Source organism: Talpa europaea (assembly GCF_964194135.1).
Source record: "Talpa europaea genome assembly, chromosome: 13".
Classification (NCBI taxonomy): domain Eukaryota; kingdom Metazoa; phylum Chordata; class Mammalia; order Eulipotyphla; family Talpidae; genus Talpa; species Talpa europaea.
Genome location: NC_140080.1, coordinates 79,513,272 through 79,529,307, shown reverse-complemented (window position 1 = coordinate 79,529,307; position 16,036 = coordinate 79,513,272). Strand labels below are relative to the sequence as shown.

At 52.7% G+C, this 16,036-nt stretch overlaps 1 protein-coding gene across 3 annotated transcripts in view; it reads left to right on the top strand.

The window, feature by feature from the left end:
• The window catches only part of ST8SIA5 (ST8 alpha-N-acetyl-neuraminide alpha-2,8-sialyltransferase 5), a gene marked incomplete at both ends in the record, with an annotated part of 60,344 nt that extends 50,778 nt beyond the window's left edge, over positions 1-9,566 (top strand). For all 3 annotated transcript variants that reach the window (XM_084252043.1, XM_084252042.1, XM_084252041.1), the window contains 4 exons: positions 2,008-2,152; positions 5,610-5,722; positions 7,952-8,044; positions 9,098-9,566. In XM_084252043.1, the coding sequence (XP_084108169.1) occupies positions 2,008-2,152; positions 5,610-5,722; positions 7,952-8,044; positions 9,098-9,566 (820 nt within the window). The remainder of the gene's footprint in view (positions 1-2,007; positions 2,153-5,609; positions 5,723-7,951; positions 8,045-9,097) is intronic.
• Between the last annotated feature and the right edge of the window lie 6,470 nt (positions 9,567-16,036).

Here is a 16,036-nt window from a genome sequence, read left to right as displayed (position 1 = left end):
TAATGACTACAGAAATGCAACTAAGACCCACCCAGCAATAGTTTGCAGAGACCCTTCTATCATAAAAGCAGAATGTGAACTTGAATAAAATGCAGAAAGAGGCGAGAACAGGTTCAAGGTCTGTTCTGCAAGTGCAACCCCTGAGCTCTGCCCAAGCAGAGGCCCTGTGAGGCAGGCGGGGCTAGAGCACACTGTGCTGATTAACACTCAGCTTAGATGAGGTCATGGAGATACAGTAGCATGTTGTCTGCCTGAGCGCTGGGGAGAAGGCTCATTAGAACTTTGGCAGTGTTCTTATATCTAAGGACATAATAAAGTAACAGGAAGATGTGTGGCAAGAAAAACACCGAGGTAAGTGTGGGAGGTGTTAACAGGGATCAGACAGCACTATCCAGGGGGGGAGTCTCTGAGACCTTTTGGGGGGTTGAAAGGAGTGGTTTCAGGTGTGGGAAAGGGAAGTGACATCAGGTCTTGCCATGCTTTGAAAGAAAATATTTTCAAGGTCCCCTGATTGATCATCCCCCTTTGTTCTCATTACAAGCCCATTGAACAAGGATGAGATTTGGAGTCACAAGAACATTGTAAAGTGAAATAGGGTGTGATGGGGAAGACAGACTTGAGTATTCGGAAAGGAATCCTGTAACTGAGGTCTCTCCCAACCCTGCCACCCACAAATAGGCACATTGGCATTCGGGTTTATGTATCAGTCACTTGTGAGTTTGGCTAGTATGAGTTGAACACTCTCAATGGGTATTCTCTGGTGGACTGAGGACTGAGTTTCTGGACCAGCAAAGCTAAATGGACCAGACGCTGGTTTATAATGCTGACCCACGGTCCTTGCCTGGCGAGGTCTTGACTCTTTCCTCTGAGAAGCCTCAGTCATGTTCTGAAGACTAACCTTCACAGGAAAGACTTCTCCCTATGTCCAGCTATCAGCTGAACTCCTCAGCCAAGTTCCTGCAAGAGATAAAGTCATAAAAATAATTTGCATAACCTTCCTGGCTTTGGCAAACTGGAATCACAGAATTACAGAGGTCAGCGCTAGAAGAGTCAAGACTGCATCGTGCAGATCAGGAAACTGAGGCCGGAGAGAGGAAGAGAACTAGGGGAGCCCCAGAGTTGGTGGGCAGAGCAGGAACCAGAATCCGGGTCTGACACAGGTTAATGACCCAAGTCTCTATCCCGACCTCGGGAGTGAACTTTCTAGAAAGTTCATTCCACAAACTCCTTCCCTTCCCTTCCCTCCCCTCCCCTCCCCTCCCCTCCCCTCCTTTTTCTCTTTCTTTCCTTTTTAAAGATTTATTTATTTATGCATACAAGAACTGGGGTACAGGCCAGAAGTGTGAGGGGGAGGGGTGAGAGGATTCACCAGAGACAAAGTGGGGAGCAGAGCAGGCAGATCTATTGAAATACAGCTAGTCAGGAGAGGTCTGCTGTGCCATGTGGGTCACCTCCCTGGCTGGGGATCGAACTTTTGCTGCAGTGGCCGTGGATAGCTTCACAGTGCTGACGCTTAACCCCTTGCACCACCAGGGAGGCCCCAAGCCTCCTGGGCTTTCTGGACCAAGAGCGAGTTCTCCCAAAGCTGTGGATGGAACACTTAGCAGACCTTGAGGGAAGCCCGAAGGAGGCAGGACTTACTCGCAGCTAGCCAACTTGCTGGCCAACATCATGCAGGAGCCAGCCAGGCGGGGCTCCTGCCGCCAGGGGCTTTCGTTCAGGCAGGAGGGGATTGGCTGGTCATGAAGTGGACGACACCCAGTCTGGACACCAGGCCTTCGGAGGCTAGTGTGGTCACTGGGGCTAGGGCAGCTGGTGGCGAAACCTGGCCTAGTCCTGAAAAGCCAGGGCCTGGGGAGGCGGGAAGACCCTGGGCACTGGGGGGAGTGATTAAAGAGGGAGGGGCAGCCTGAGCAGCCCCTGAGCAGCCTCTGCAGGTGGGAGGGCTGGTGGGAGAGGACGGTGCAGGCCTCTGCTCACCTGCACCTGTCTGTCTCCTGCCCACAGGTCTACTCTGTCCAGGTGCTGCAACGCCCCCTCCTTTCTCTTCACCACCCAGAAGAACACTCCCCTGGGGACGAAGCTCAAGTATGAGGTGGACACCAGCGGCATCTACCACATCAACCAGGAGATCTTCCGCATGTTCCCGAAGGTGCTGCTTCGAGTGGGGGTGGGGGCAGTGAGGCCAACTCAGGGTGATGTGGCCATGCCCATCATTCACTCTGCCCTCAGTGCCCAGCCGTCCTGGTCCTAGCTGGCCGTTCTCTGTCCTACCTGGGCACAATGAATGCCGCCTGGCTATGGTTTGTGTGACTTTAGGCAAAAAAGTGGTTGTAAAATGTTACAGGATTGCTCTGCAGAGAATATCCTGAAGGTATGAGGGAGCGTGGCCAAGCGTTTGTGCCCCCAAAACATCTGCACAGATGTGTGCACAAGAGCTCACAAGCCAAGACAAAGCAAGGCGCTGAGACTGCTTGTGTACTGGATGACCTGGGTGGTCACTGTGTCTTTCAAAGTCTCAGTCTCCTTATTTGTAACCCTGACGTTTAGACTAGAAATAGGTTTAGCTGCTTAAAATAGAAAATTTAAAGTATCAGAGACTTAAGATACAGTTTTTTTTTTTTTTTCTTTCACATAAAGAAGGCCGGGGTAAGCTGTTCATTCAAGGCCTGCATGGGCCCCACCCCCCATCATGGGCAAACCACAGAATGAGTGGTCCACGAGGGGAGAACCCTGGACTCTTGCTGCATCAGGCTTCAGAGGGGGGCCCGGAGCCTGCATTTTCAGCTGATCCGATGGTTACTGTCTGAAAAGGAGGAAGCTTCTCTGGATGGACATGTTCGTAACCGCCTCCTGGGGAGCGCCGAGCCCAGAGCAGACTCAGCGGGTCCAGTTTGTAGAAATGCAGTGAGGAGGCGCGCTCAGGTCTTTCTGGATGAAATCTGAGGGCCTTGCCTGCCCTGATTTGGGGGAAATACTAGTAAAACAAAACCTGCCTTCTGTCAATTCAGGGTGTGTTGGTACAATCGATCGCTGGGATAGGGATGGGGGAACACTGGGGAAGAGCTGCAGGTGGACAGGTGTCAGAGGCCCATCACATCACAGCGAGGATGATGGGGTGTGAGCCATCTTCTCAAGGGGGGGCTTGCAAAGCCTGGAACCCGAGGCAGCAGGTGAACTTGCATCTCATGTAGGCACCGCAGTGGGTGACACCAGCTCGGTTATGACATCCGGGTCCAAAGAGGACTGGGCTGTGCACTGCTGAGGTCCAGGGGGTTAGAGCAAGGGTTGCTAGCTGTTCTCAGCAAAGGGCCAGATAGCAAATATTTCAGGCTTTGCAGGCCGAATGGTGCCTGTCCCAATCCCTCACCACTCTCATTCTAGCACAAAAACAGCCAGACAGGAGCTAACACACAAGTGGGGCCGTGTTCATATACCACTTCAGCCCTAGTAGACCCTGACATTTGAATTTTATGTAATTTTTTACATGCCACATGTATTCTTTTTTTTTTTTTCTTTAACCACTTAAAATTATAAAATCCTTTCTTAACTGGAGGGCCATCCAGAAATAGGTGGTGGGTCAGAGGTAGCCTGCGGCTTACAGTTTGCTCCCCTCACGCCCTTCCCCCAGTGCAAGCATGTGTTCTAGAAGTAGGTCCCAACCTACCATAAAGGTGAATATTTCTTTGGATTTATGAAAAAATACAACTTCTTGGTCTCCTACCCCCACCTTGGAGATTCTTACTCTGTGGGCCTGGGATGGAGCCCAGGAATTTATATTTTCAGAAAGCATCGCAGGAAGTTTTTGACTTACAGAAGTTTGGGAAACACGGACATGAAAAATAAGAACCTTTGATGCTCTCTCCAGAGCAAGTTTGCTTCCCTCACTCACCCCCTCAGCTGTCAAATAGCATCTTCCCCTCTGGCTGTGAGACCCTTACCTCCCCCCACTGGCTCCCTAGGCCTGTCCCTCCAGGGAAAATGGACTATGACAAGGACAGTTTATGCAGCGTCTCCTTCAGATTAGCCTAATTCCTGACAATCCCGTTCTGTGTGATTCCCCATGACACCGTCTGGCAGTTAGCAGTCAGCCTGGGGGCTGACTAGACCACTCATGCAGGCCAGCTGGTGGTGTGGGAGATGGGAAGTAACAGCAACCGGCTCCCCTGGGGACCTCTGGGCCTAGTGGCGCACTGGGCTTTGCATGCACACCGGCAGGTCTCATCAAGGACACTGGGGACATTTCACAGTGTCTGCAGACATACTGCGGGGTTGGGGGGGGTGCTCTTGACATCTCATGAGGTGAGGCCAGGAAGACGCTAAGCATCTTCCAGTGCCCAGGTCGGCCCCCGTGACAAGGGTCGGGAGTGTCAAGAGGATCTGCTTTGCATCATCTCATTGAATCGCATGAAATGCACATTATACTCTTGATTTTACAAACTACAAAATTTTAATTTGTAGCAAATTTTACAAAACTGAGTGTCAGAGAGTGTAAGAAACTTGTCCAGTGTCCCCACACTTCATTAAGGGGCAAAGTCAGGATGAAATTTGTGTCCTTTGATGAGGGTGTCCAGGCCTGTGTGCTTATGAGTGAGAGTCCACATTCTGGGCACTGTCCCTGCTCCTGGGCAAAGAGGGATGTGTCACCCACCCTTGACCCCAGGTCTGTGCACCCGCCTTGCATCACGTGGTCGCCCAGCTCCGCCTGGTATCAGGTTGCCCAGGAGGGGATTGTGGCCCAGAGGAGGAGCACGTCTCCTCCCTCTTGGGCGAGTGTTTGCCTTTCCTGCCAACTTGCCTGTGTCCCTGGAAAGTTCACCCAGGGAGCCTTTGTGGGCAGCCAGTGCCCAGACTAAGACAACCCTGCCACCCGAGGTGTGACAAGTCAAAGCGCTGGCCACTGGCAGCATTTTATCAGGCCATCATCACTCAGGGTAAGGCCTGGGCTCCCCTGGCTCAAGCTTCCTTCTTTGCAGAGACCCCAGGTGTCCCAGCTTCTCATTGCTCCCCTTTAATGTGGCCTCTCTTGCCCACCCCTTGATCCCTGCCCCTGCCAAATCCTGGCATCTGGCCTGGATGGCATGACCTTCCTGCCCCAGATCTGTATCTTCCCTGCAGAGCAGAGGGAGAGTCTGCAACTCACTCTGAGCTGAAAGGGGTGAGGACCGGATTTGGTGCCCTTGTCCCCAGCCAGGGTCCCCTGTACCATCTCTGCTGCCATCATCTCCCAGAACAGCTGCATGAGCCATGGGAAAATGTATGTATACCCAAGTCATAAAGCTTCCGGACATTGGGAACACCAAAGCTTCCGTCCAGGGCTGCTGTTAGCTCTGCTCTCTCTTCTCTCTGGAAACTGGAGGCATCTTACGGCTTATGAGAAAGACTGAATGGAGAGGAGTCCCATTCCAGCTCATTTTTAGTGGCCCATGGATCTGAGAACATGCTTCTTGAGCTTTCCTCTCAACTGCAAAGTGGAGTGCCCACTCCACTGCCCCTACACTCCCTCCAAGCCTGGCGTGGGGCCGCGAGCTGGTAGAGGTGGACATGGGCACAGGGCACCCAGGGGAAGGCGGGCATGGCCCTGACAGCTGTTTCCCTGTCTCCCCCAGGACATGCCGTACTACCGGTCCCAGTTTAAGAAGTGTGCCGTGGTGGGTAACGGAGGCATCCTTAAGAACAGCCGCTGCGGGAGGGAGATCAACAGTGCTGACTTTGTCTTCAGGTAAAAAGAATCACCTGGATCTGCACGTGCTGCCCGCCTGCTCCGTGCGTCCCTCAGAGGCCCCCCTTCAGTGCGCTAGGGTTGCCTTTTGTTTGATGAATTAATCCCCACTCCCATCCCAAGGACCCTGCTGCTCTGCGATACCCCTTCCTCTCTAGCCCTGCCCTGTGGGCAAGTGGTTGAACCTCTCAGGTCCTCAGTGTCCACATCTGCAGAGTGGGAGCAAGCGGCAGCACGGATCTGAGGATGCTGGGGACTCGAGGGGCCTGCAGATCTGTCGGCGAGGTTCTCTGGGCAGCCGCCTCCCTGACGGGGTTCTAGCCTCCTGAAGCACTGCTGGGAACCAGGGCAGTTGTGGCTAACACCGATATCAGCTGCACCCTGGCCTTAACCAAGCTAGAAACGGTTCCTTCGATTTCTTCTTCCTTATGTGCTGCTCCCTTCTGTGTCTTTGCTTGAGTGAGGAAGATGGGTTGAAAAGAAAAGCATGAAGCAAAGAGTCCCGGGTTGCGAGTGCAGTGGGGTCGTGTGATGGTGGATCTGCTATCTCACTGGGCCACTCAGACCTGGTGGGGATGGGTTGAACTTGCCCTTCATGCCCAGGCTGGCCTGGGTGACCCTTGGAAGGGTGTCTGGCTGCTTCTTCTAGAGCGAGTTGGTGGAAACTGACCCAGCATGAGTGGAAGTTTCAGGGGGCCTGCACATGACTTCTTGAAATTTCCCCCATTAAACTCATCAGGAGATGGGCCAAGACTATTTCAACCCCCCACCCCCCAGTGTGCATATTACTAGGGAGGGTCCTGTTCCATATCTGCCAGCAAGAATAGTGGGAAGGATCGTTCGGGAGGAACAGGCAGATGGCACCCTGGGAGTGAGGCTGAGGCCAGGTGGAGCACATCGTGGAGCCAGACCCAGAACCACAGATGCCTGCCTAACCACAGAACCACAGAAGCTGGCTGTGCCTGGGTCACTGGTCCCCTGGGGTCAGTCTTGGCAGTTGCCAGTGGATTGGCAGAGCAAGGACGGCTAACTTGTCGTGCCAGCATATTCTCAGCCCTCTGCTCACCTCAGGCAGGGCAGGTGAAGGAGCAGGAGCTAGGGCTTTCAGCCAGGCTAACTGACTTTGAATCTTGGTTCTGCCACTTACTAAGCTCTGTAATGTTGGGCATGCTACTCAGGACCTTCCTCTTCTCATCTGCAGAATGGGGAAAAGTAATACAAAATATCTCCCTCTTCAGGCCACTAGAGTTAAAGCAGGTGACATTTGTGAAGCACTTCGTGTGTTTCTGCTAAAGTGATCTGGTGAATCCAAAAGAACAGTTTCTTGCCTCAGTTGCCTGAGACTGTGGAGCACAGGCACCGCATGGTGTAGCTCCTTGCTTCCTCCCTGCCTTCAGCTCATACCTTGCTCTGTGCTTCAGTCACCAGGATTCAATCACTCCCTGATGCTCTATGCTTCTTCCCACCACAGGGCCTTTGCACAGGTGGTGCTTGTGTCACATTGCTTGCAACCTCAACATTGACCCGGTTAACATCTTTTTTTATAAATTACAATTTACTCATTTCTTTTGTAATATTTGTTGCCGACACAGAATGTTTGTACCAGATACGTAAGTAGGAAGTAAAGCAATTAAGCAAATATCTGTCAACCAATCACTATTCTGGGCACCAAATGCTCTCAAAGCCATTGCAGGCAGATGTAGTTCCTTCCCCTGCCTCCTCTTAGCCTCCCTGTCTTGAGGACATAAACAAGCTTTTGCTCGTTTAAAGGCTGTGTTGCTTTTCTAATGCCACCGTAGCAGATTAGCATGACCTACTAGATTGCCACAGCACGAACTTATTATTTTTTAGTTTTGGAGGTCAGAAGCCCAAAATGCATTGAACTACACTAAAATGGATGGGTCACAGAGCTGCAGCTGGGGGTCCTAGGGGGAGAATCTGTTTCCTTGCCTTTTCCAGATCCTAGAGGCCATTTGCATTCCTTAACTCAGGGTCCCTTCAAAGCCCACAGCAGAGCATCTTCTAGTATCTTTCTCTGTCTCTGAATCTGGGGTTATGCCTGTGGCTGTCCCAGAGCCTGATGGGAGGCTCACTATCTTATCACCTGGCCACCTCTGGCTTCCTTGGCCCGTATAGATGACCACTGTCCCTTGCTTCCCTGCGCCTGTGCCCCAGCTCCATCTGGAATAACTGAGCACATGTGGTTGTACTGCCTGGTCTCCTCTGCAGGTGCAACCTACCCCCCATTTCAGAGAAGTACACCATGGACGTGGGGGTGAAGACTGATGTGGTCACTGTGAACCCCAGCATCATCACAGAGAGGTCAGTAACCCTCTTTCTTGACCTGTGCTGCCCAATGTGGGTGCCATTAGTGTTGTGTGCTGTGGGTACTGGAAATGTGGCTAGTCCAGGCTGAGTGTGCCATTTGCATTCCTTGCATTCTGTAAGCATCAAACATATACCTCATTTCAAAGATTTAATATTAAAAAAGGAACATTAATTTTTTATACTGATTGCATGTGACATGATAGTATTTTGAGTCTACTGGCTTTAAGTAAAAGATAAAAATGATTTTCATCTACTTCTTTCTATTTATTTAAATGTGCTTACTAGAATGCTTAAAATTATGTATGTGACCTGCATTATACTCCTTCCAGTGTCTTCACCAAGGGGTGGGTCAGAGGGCTCTCCAGGATGTGACCGGGCAGGCTGGTGTCCAGGCAGTACTGGGGCAAAGCCTCACGCAAGGATCTCACCTGCCCTCAACTCCCCTCCTGGAGTCTGTTGGGGAGACTTGAGGGAGGGAGTGGGTTTAATGTGTTAAACTGCCCACCTGCAGGCAGATGAAGGCCAATGGGGTGGGGGTCGGGAGTGGGGCTCAGTTCAGCTGCCCAGGCGCACACACAGCATCTGCAAGGCGAGGAGCGTTCAGACAGGTGTGAGATGAGCCAACCCAGAGCAGTTTCATGTAAAGGAAAGTGAGGGAGGGGCTACAGGGAGGAGGGGCTGGGAGACAGAGCTACTTCTAGTGACCTTATTGGGGACTGGAGAAGACAGTACAGGTGCAGGACCAAGGGCCCTCGGGAAAGCTCCCCCTCGGGCCACTGCCCCTCTGCGTCCACCAGGGGGCGCCCTCACCCAATTGGATTGCTCATTGCCCTCCCCCTGCAGCCACACACTACATGTTTGCCATTTGGGGTCCACATTGTCCTTTCCTGCACCCACTTACAAAAACACAGCTGTCCCCAGGAGGACTGCACATTTATCTGCGGGGGCGACCGAGATGAAGGGGCAGGGGTGGCCCTGTGGGGGCCGCGAGGGGCCCCAGGGCGCTGGACGGGGAGCTGGCTGTCTGACTCGCTGCGCCCTGCGCAGGTTCCACAAGCTGGAGAAGTGGCGGCGGCCCTTCTACCGCGTGCTGCAGGTGTACGAGAACGCGTCGGTGCTGCTGCCCGCCTTCTACAACACGCGCAACACCGACGTGTCCATCCGCGTCAAGTACGTGCTGGACGACTTCCAGTCGCCGCAGGCCGTCTACTACTTCCACCCGCAGTACCTGGTCAACGTGTCGCGCTACTGGCTCAGCCTGGGGGTGCGCGCCAAGCGCATCAGCACCGGCCTCATCCTGGTCACGGCCGCGCTGGAGCTCTGCGAGGAGGTGCACCTGTTCGGCTTCTGGGCCTTCCCCATGAACCCCTCGGGGCTCTACATCACCCACCACTACTACGACAATGTCAAGCCCCGCCCGGGCTTCCACGCCATGCCCTCCGAGATCTTCAACTTCCTGCACCTGCACAGCCGGGGCATCCTCCGCGTGCACACCGGCACCTGCAACTGCTGCTGAGGGCGGAGGCCCTGCGCGGCCACCCGGCAACCGAACCTCGCTGCTCCTCTGCATCTGGCGCCGGGCGGTGCCCAGGCCTGGCCTTCAGGCAGTCACTCCCTCGGTAGTTCAGTCTTGTGAGGATCCTGTGGGCCGGGAGGCAGGGATGGGGGCCAGGACAGCTCTGCTCTGCCCACAGGTAACCTGTTGCAGGCCAGGCCTCCAGATGGGGGACCCTGGGCATTGCAAGTGAATAAAGCACATTTCCACTTAATGTTAGCTTCTGAGAGAGCACAAACCTCAGCGGGCTTTTGGCAGCTAAGGGAGTCCCAGGTGGAGGAGAGGCAGGAGAAGGGGCATGTGCGCATGGTCAAGGCTTAATGCAGACTTTCAGGTTCCTGAGTTTTAATCCAAGGCCTCAGCCAGGAGTTGCTATCTAGAATCTCGGAACTGAGAGGCCAAGCCAGCAGCCAGGTGTTCAGAGTGGCTCAGGGACTTATCAACGGAAGTCACCCGACCAACCGAGTCCATTAAGTGACATGGTGACATCTGATGCAAGGCCAGCATGTTAGGATCTTTCCCGAGAGCCTCGGCCCTTCAAACACATCCTCAGACTCACACAGTCTTGGTGCCTCCAGGTTCAATCCTGCGTTTGATCTTTTGACAAGAAGGAAATAAACCAGACCAGCCATTTGCACTAAGGTTTTCAAGCCAATGTTATCGACTCAATAAGTGCTTAGCAATTTGCTTCCTTTCTGATTCCTTATTTCCAGCTCTGTTTTAACCAGGAGTTATTTATATAAGAGCCATTCCTCTTTCTGTTCCTAAATACTGCAGAATCCTGCTCGCTCATGTTGCTGAGTCAGAACCGCGAGGCTCCAGGCTGAAAGTGCTGACTTGTCACTGGTGAGCTTAGGGGATGGTCTCCGGCGACACCAGCATCACCAGGGTTTGAACTGTAAAGGTGTGACTTCATACATGCACCCATGGGGCTTACACTTTGGGAAAGTAGCGTGCCCAGGCTAAAAGGGGCTCAGAAGTCATTTCACCTCTGAAGTTCATTCCCTCTGCTCTCCCTCAGGTGTTTCCACCATGAATGAGGCTGTGCCTGGTAGAGGCCTTTGGGGAATTGCCTTGTACTTGGCTCTGTGGGACCATGGGACCTTAGTGTCAGAGGGACTTTATCCCCCTTCCTCCTCACTTCTCTTCCTCCTTCTCTCTCTCCATCCCTTATTCATTCCCACAAGCCTCTTCCTTGGGAGGCCAAGATGGCAAATGGAGTCAGTGCCTCTGCTTCTCAGAGTGGAGGGCAGACCACACACAGACTCCAGGCTGCCTGCTGAAGCTCAGGGGAGGAAGAAGAACTGAGCACACAGCAGGGACAGCACCTTCCACCCGGGGCCTCATCTTACATACAGAGCTGTAGGTCCATCCAGGAGGGACAGGGGAGAGCTCAGGTGTGCCCAGCCTCCAGGCTCCCAATAAGGGATCCTCCCTGAGCAGAACGTCTTTATCTGTATTTCGAGTTGGCGGGTGTTTATGGAGCCTGTCTTCTGTGTGTAACACTGTCCTAGATGCTGACCCTTCACCTTCCTTCTGAATGCCCAGCTGGGAAAAGCTCAAGCCAGTCTGGAGAACAGGAAAGTAGCCAATCAGCAGAGGAGGCCCAAATGCTTGGTAAATCGGGAAAACTACCCCAGGGCAGTGGATGGTTGTGCTTTCTTGGGCTCTGCCTATTTCTCCCAAGGAAGGAAGGCCTGGGACAGATTCCTGCTAATTGAGGTTCCCAGCCCCTTGTTTAAACGTGATTAACTGTGGAATTGGAAGACTCTTAAATACCACTTTATCCCACTTAAGGAAACAGATCAAGAACAGGGAAAGTGACTTGGGTCAAGTCAGGTCTGGGGCTCCACCAAGTTCCTGCTGTAGAAGTCCTTTGGGTAATGTTTATGTTCCAGATGGGGCAGAGTCGGGGGCTGGAAACTGGTGAGTTGGACACAATGGCTCTCACAGCCCAGGGATGTCTGCCCCTTGGAGGAGCTAGAGATGCAGATAAGGATCCATCCCATCAATTGGGGCTTCTGACTCCAGATCCTATTTCTGCTTGGGGCCTTAGGACAAATCCCCCCTCTTCCTTGGAGTCTCAGTTTCTTCATCTCTCTAACTAGAGGCTTAGAAAAGATCTCTATAGTCTCTATAATCTATTTTCTTGGAGGTATTCATGATGTGTGGATCTAGGCCATAAGTAGTATTTATATAGTGTAATAGCTAAGATTTGCTGTGCTCTCATTCGGTGTCAGGCCCTATACCAAGCACGATCTTTGCATTTTTTCCTCTAATCACCATGAGATCCTCTTAAGTAGGAGGGCTCCCGTTATCAGGTGAGGAGACTAGGCTGAGAGCCATTCAGTGATAGGCCCCCAGTGGAGGAAACTGACCCAGGTCTGTAGAATCTAGTGGCTGTGCTCTGAGCCTCAGTCCCAGCCACCTCCCAGCCAGCAGCAAAAGGGTGGGAAGAAGAGGGGTCCCGGCAGAGAAGGCACTGCAGGGCAGTCCTGGCTCCTGCTCCAAGGACAACACTCTGGAGCCATCCCAAGTCCTAGAGGCTGTCATGGTATTAGGAGGTAGGTGCCTCCCACCCCATCCTGGTCCCACCCACCCCAGCCCACCTCTAGCGCCAGCACCAACCCACCCACAGAATGTATGCTGTCTGGCACGGGAGAGGAGCCGAGGCCATCACCACATTCTGCAGGTAGGAGAGATGCCCAGAAAGGTCCATGTTAAGTGAGAACTTGTTGAGGGACTTGTCCATGGCCACATGGCCTCTAGTTTCCTGACTTCCAGGCCGACCTTTCTCCTGCAGTCAGTGTTGGGAGGGAAAACACTTCCAGAAACTCAGAAAGATCCAGGCTTTAGCTCAAGAAGCCCCCACCATCTCCCTCGCAGTCCTATCACTGCCCCATTGTGTGGTACAGGTGACCAGTTAAATTCTTATTTAAGGGGAATCAATTCCCCACAAGAAACACAACTATGTATCTTCCTTTGTGCTAAATCCCACTGCTCTGGGGTTGTAAGGCTGCAGCAATAAATACATGACTCGGTGCTTAGTCAAGCAGAAAGGAAGGTGGCTGAAGGTCAGCCATGGGCTCTGAGCCGGTTTCAGCCGTGCTGCTGCTGCTGCAACGCTGCTGCTAAGTGCCTGGCGAGGAGCTGGTCACCTTGACTTTGCTGAGCCTGGGGAGGAGACAGAGCAGGGCTTTCTGACAACTGAGGAAGAACACAGAACTGGCTTCAGGCATTCAACAAAAATATATATTGAGTGCTCATTTTGTGCTGGGCATTGTCCCAGGTGCCAGGGAGCTGGTGACAAAGCAAAGGCAGCCCTGGCCTCCTAGAGCTTGTGGATTGGTGGGGGTGTCTGGAGGCCGAACCCAGAGTCTCCCAGTGCACGTAGGAGTTGTGCTGAGTGCTGGCATGACCCAGCTCTGGGAAGCTGGAGGGGCGCATGAGGGCATGCAGGGAGTGGGTTCTGAGTTCCCAGGGTTGGCGGAGAATAATCACAATTGCCAAAGCGGTGGATGGTCTCAGGCCTCATCGTTGACAGCCGCATGGCATGCGACAGGGTGGGCCCACTGCCTTTTTGAGTCCCTTTCTGTGTTTTCTGGTAACTCCCCCCCCCCCACTTCCTTCCTGTTTGTCTGAATGCTCCTGCTCATGCCCCCTGGTTGATTCTGCGAAGCGTTCTCAGGGTTCTTTTACTAGGAGCATTTCTGCAGAAATGCCATCTGTCCGCAGTTTCAAGTCTCTCCTGTCTGTCCTGGCATCTTGACCCCCTGACCTGAAAGCCACTTCTCCTTGGCGCTTCAGAAGCAGGTTTTTGGTGGCTCTGGAACATCTGCCTATGCGGCACCTCTCACCTCAACATGTCCTCAATCTGGACTCGAAGCTGTCTCCTGACACTTACTAACTGGGTGACCTCTGCGAGCTGCCGAAACCCCTGGGGACGCTCGTTCATCACTTGAGGAGTGAAGCCAGGACACCAGCCTCAGCAGCTGCAATGAAGGTTAAGTGGGATCAGTGCCAGGCACAAACTAGACCCCCAGGAGTGCAGGTTCCCCCTGCCTCCTTCCCCAGCAGTCCAGGAGCTGCTGGTACCGCACCCCTGGCCACTGAGTCCCAGACCCGGTCACCCCGGCTCTTCCTTCTCCTTTCCCTTCTGTGTGTATTTGTTCACCAAACCTTGCCAGTCACAGCTCATGAATATCCCTTGAATTCATTTCCTCCCTGCAACCCTCATCTTTCTCCTTCCATAGAACAACCTTCTAGAAACACCTTTGGGGGAGCCCTCTGTCTGGCTGTACTGTGTATTCCAGATTCCTCACCCAGCTCTGCGGGCCATGTCCTAAACTGGCTTACTCACCTCCCAGAGACCTTCCTGCCACCTCCCTGCTCCCCAGGCCCACACTCCGGGCCTTGTGCCTTTGCACAAGCTGTCAGCAACGCTGTCTCCCCTCCTTTCCCCTTTCCCCAGCCACTTTTGCAGGTGATGTCGGGTTATAGGCCGAGGCCTTCCCTCTGTGAACCTGGGCCGGGCACTCTCTCCTCTGAGTTTCTCCCCAGCTCTCTCTGATGCAGAAGGACAACCTCATAGTAGGATGCATGGGCGTCTCCGTGTCTTTTCCCGGAGGGGAGGCACTGTATCTGGTTCATCTCTGTGGCCCCAGCACAGGCAGCCAAGTTTACTGTAGCAAGGAGGTCTCTGGTAACGTAGTGGACACCAGCAGTTCGGGAGACCCCATTAATAAACTGAGAAACACCCTGTATTGTCAGCATAAGAGTCCTGTGTTGATTTTTTTTTTTTTTTTTTTTTTTTTGGCCTAGTACCTTCTGTGCATAAAGCACTGAGCTAAGCAAACTCCTTACCTTTCCTTGGGAAGTTTGGGGCCCAGGAACCTGAAATGTCTGTGTTGGGTGGCTTGCTGGCTCCATCGCCCCATCTCTTGCTTCCCTTTATTAAAATCTTGCTCATCTGCATCTGGTCCACTAACAAACCTTTCTCTTTTGTTTAGTTCAAACAAAAGAAGGGAAGATGTTTTTTTTTTTTCTTCCTTTCCTTTCTCTCCCTTCCCTCACAACCTTGCAGATTTGTCAGGCCCTTGTGTCCCTCTGCCGAGGTGCAGGCTGGGTCACAGTGTACCAGGGATTTATAATCCAGCCTCAAAACCAAGTGGAAAGTGCTTTATTTATCGGCTGGAAAACAGATAAGCTGAGCTCTGCAAAATGTCTGTTCCAGATGCGGATGAGAGTGGGGACTAGGAGCTTGGGCTGTGAGGTGGTGCTGCTGAGTTCAGTACCCGCTGTGGCCTCTCTCCCTACAGCCAGGGCACCCCAGGTGGGCGGGGCCAGTGTGGCTGTAGGTGAGGGAAGGGGGGGGAGGGGTATGCCAAAGTCCAGGTGTCTTCTGTCCCCTGGAGGGCATTGATTACCTCCTACCAGGCTTCCTGAGAAAGCAGGGCTTTCTTCAAAGGGTAGAATCAGAATCCCCTGGGTGCTTGTTAAAACCCAGCCTATTGGCTCAGAACCTGGGGCAGGGATGTGGTGCCAGGGAATCAACATGGGTGACATCCCCAGGGGGCCCTCAAGCACCTCTGGGCTCTCCCCGTGGTCAGGGGCTGCTGCCAGGTGAGTGGTGAAGTCTGGCTTGAAATTCAGTCTGGAGTATTAAGTGACAAAGAGTAAAAACCAGAATCTGGCACACAACGCAGCCTCTGCGTCTTCTATAAATATGATCATAAATATAAAATACAGCCTGCTATTAGCCTAGCACAAAACTTAACTGCTCAGGAATCTGTAACATCTACAAAATATGTTCTGGCCTCAACACTATCCAAGACCTTTTCTCTCCCTACTGTGGTAAAATACACACAACATAAAATTTACTACTTTAACCATTTTTTAAAAAAGATTTATTTATTTATATAAGAGCTGGGACAGGCCAGAGGTGCAGGAGGGTGAGAGGATTCACTAGAGACAGAGCGGGGAGCAGAACAGGCAGACGGACCGAAAGCACTGCTGAGGGGACTATTTTTAAGAGCCCATTGCAGTAGTGTTAAGTGCATATTGCTGTGCAACTGATCCCCAGAACTTTTCATCTTGCAAAACAAAAACTCTATCCCAGGAAGGGGCCACACCCCTCACCCCCTCTTCCAGACCCAGTGACCACCCTTTTGCTTTCTATCTCTGTGGGTTGACTGCCCTAGCACCTCACCTAAGTGGAGTCATAGTTTCTGTCTTTCTGTGATTGGCTTATCCATATAGAATCGCTGAAGTGAAAGCTGTTCTCGCTGACAGTAAATGTTTGCGGTGTCCCTATAATAATATTGTGACGTTTGGTTTTGCCTTGAAGCTCTGTTCTGCACCGTGTGTGTGGTCCCTGACTTCCGGCGACCTGGTGCCTCTGCCGAGGGGCAAGGCAGACTTGGTCTTGCTCT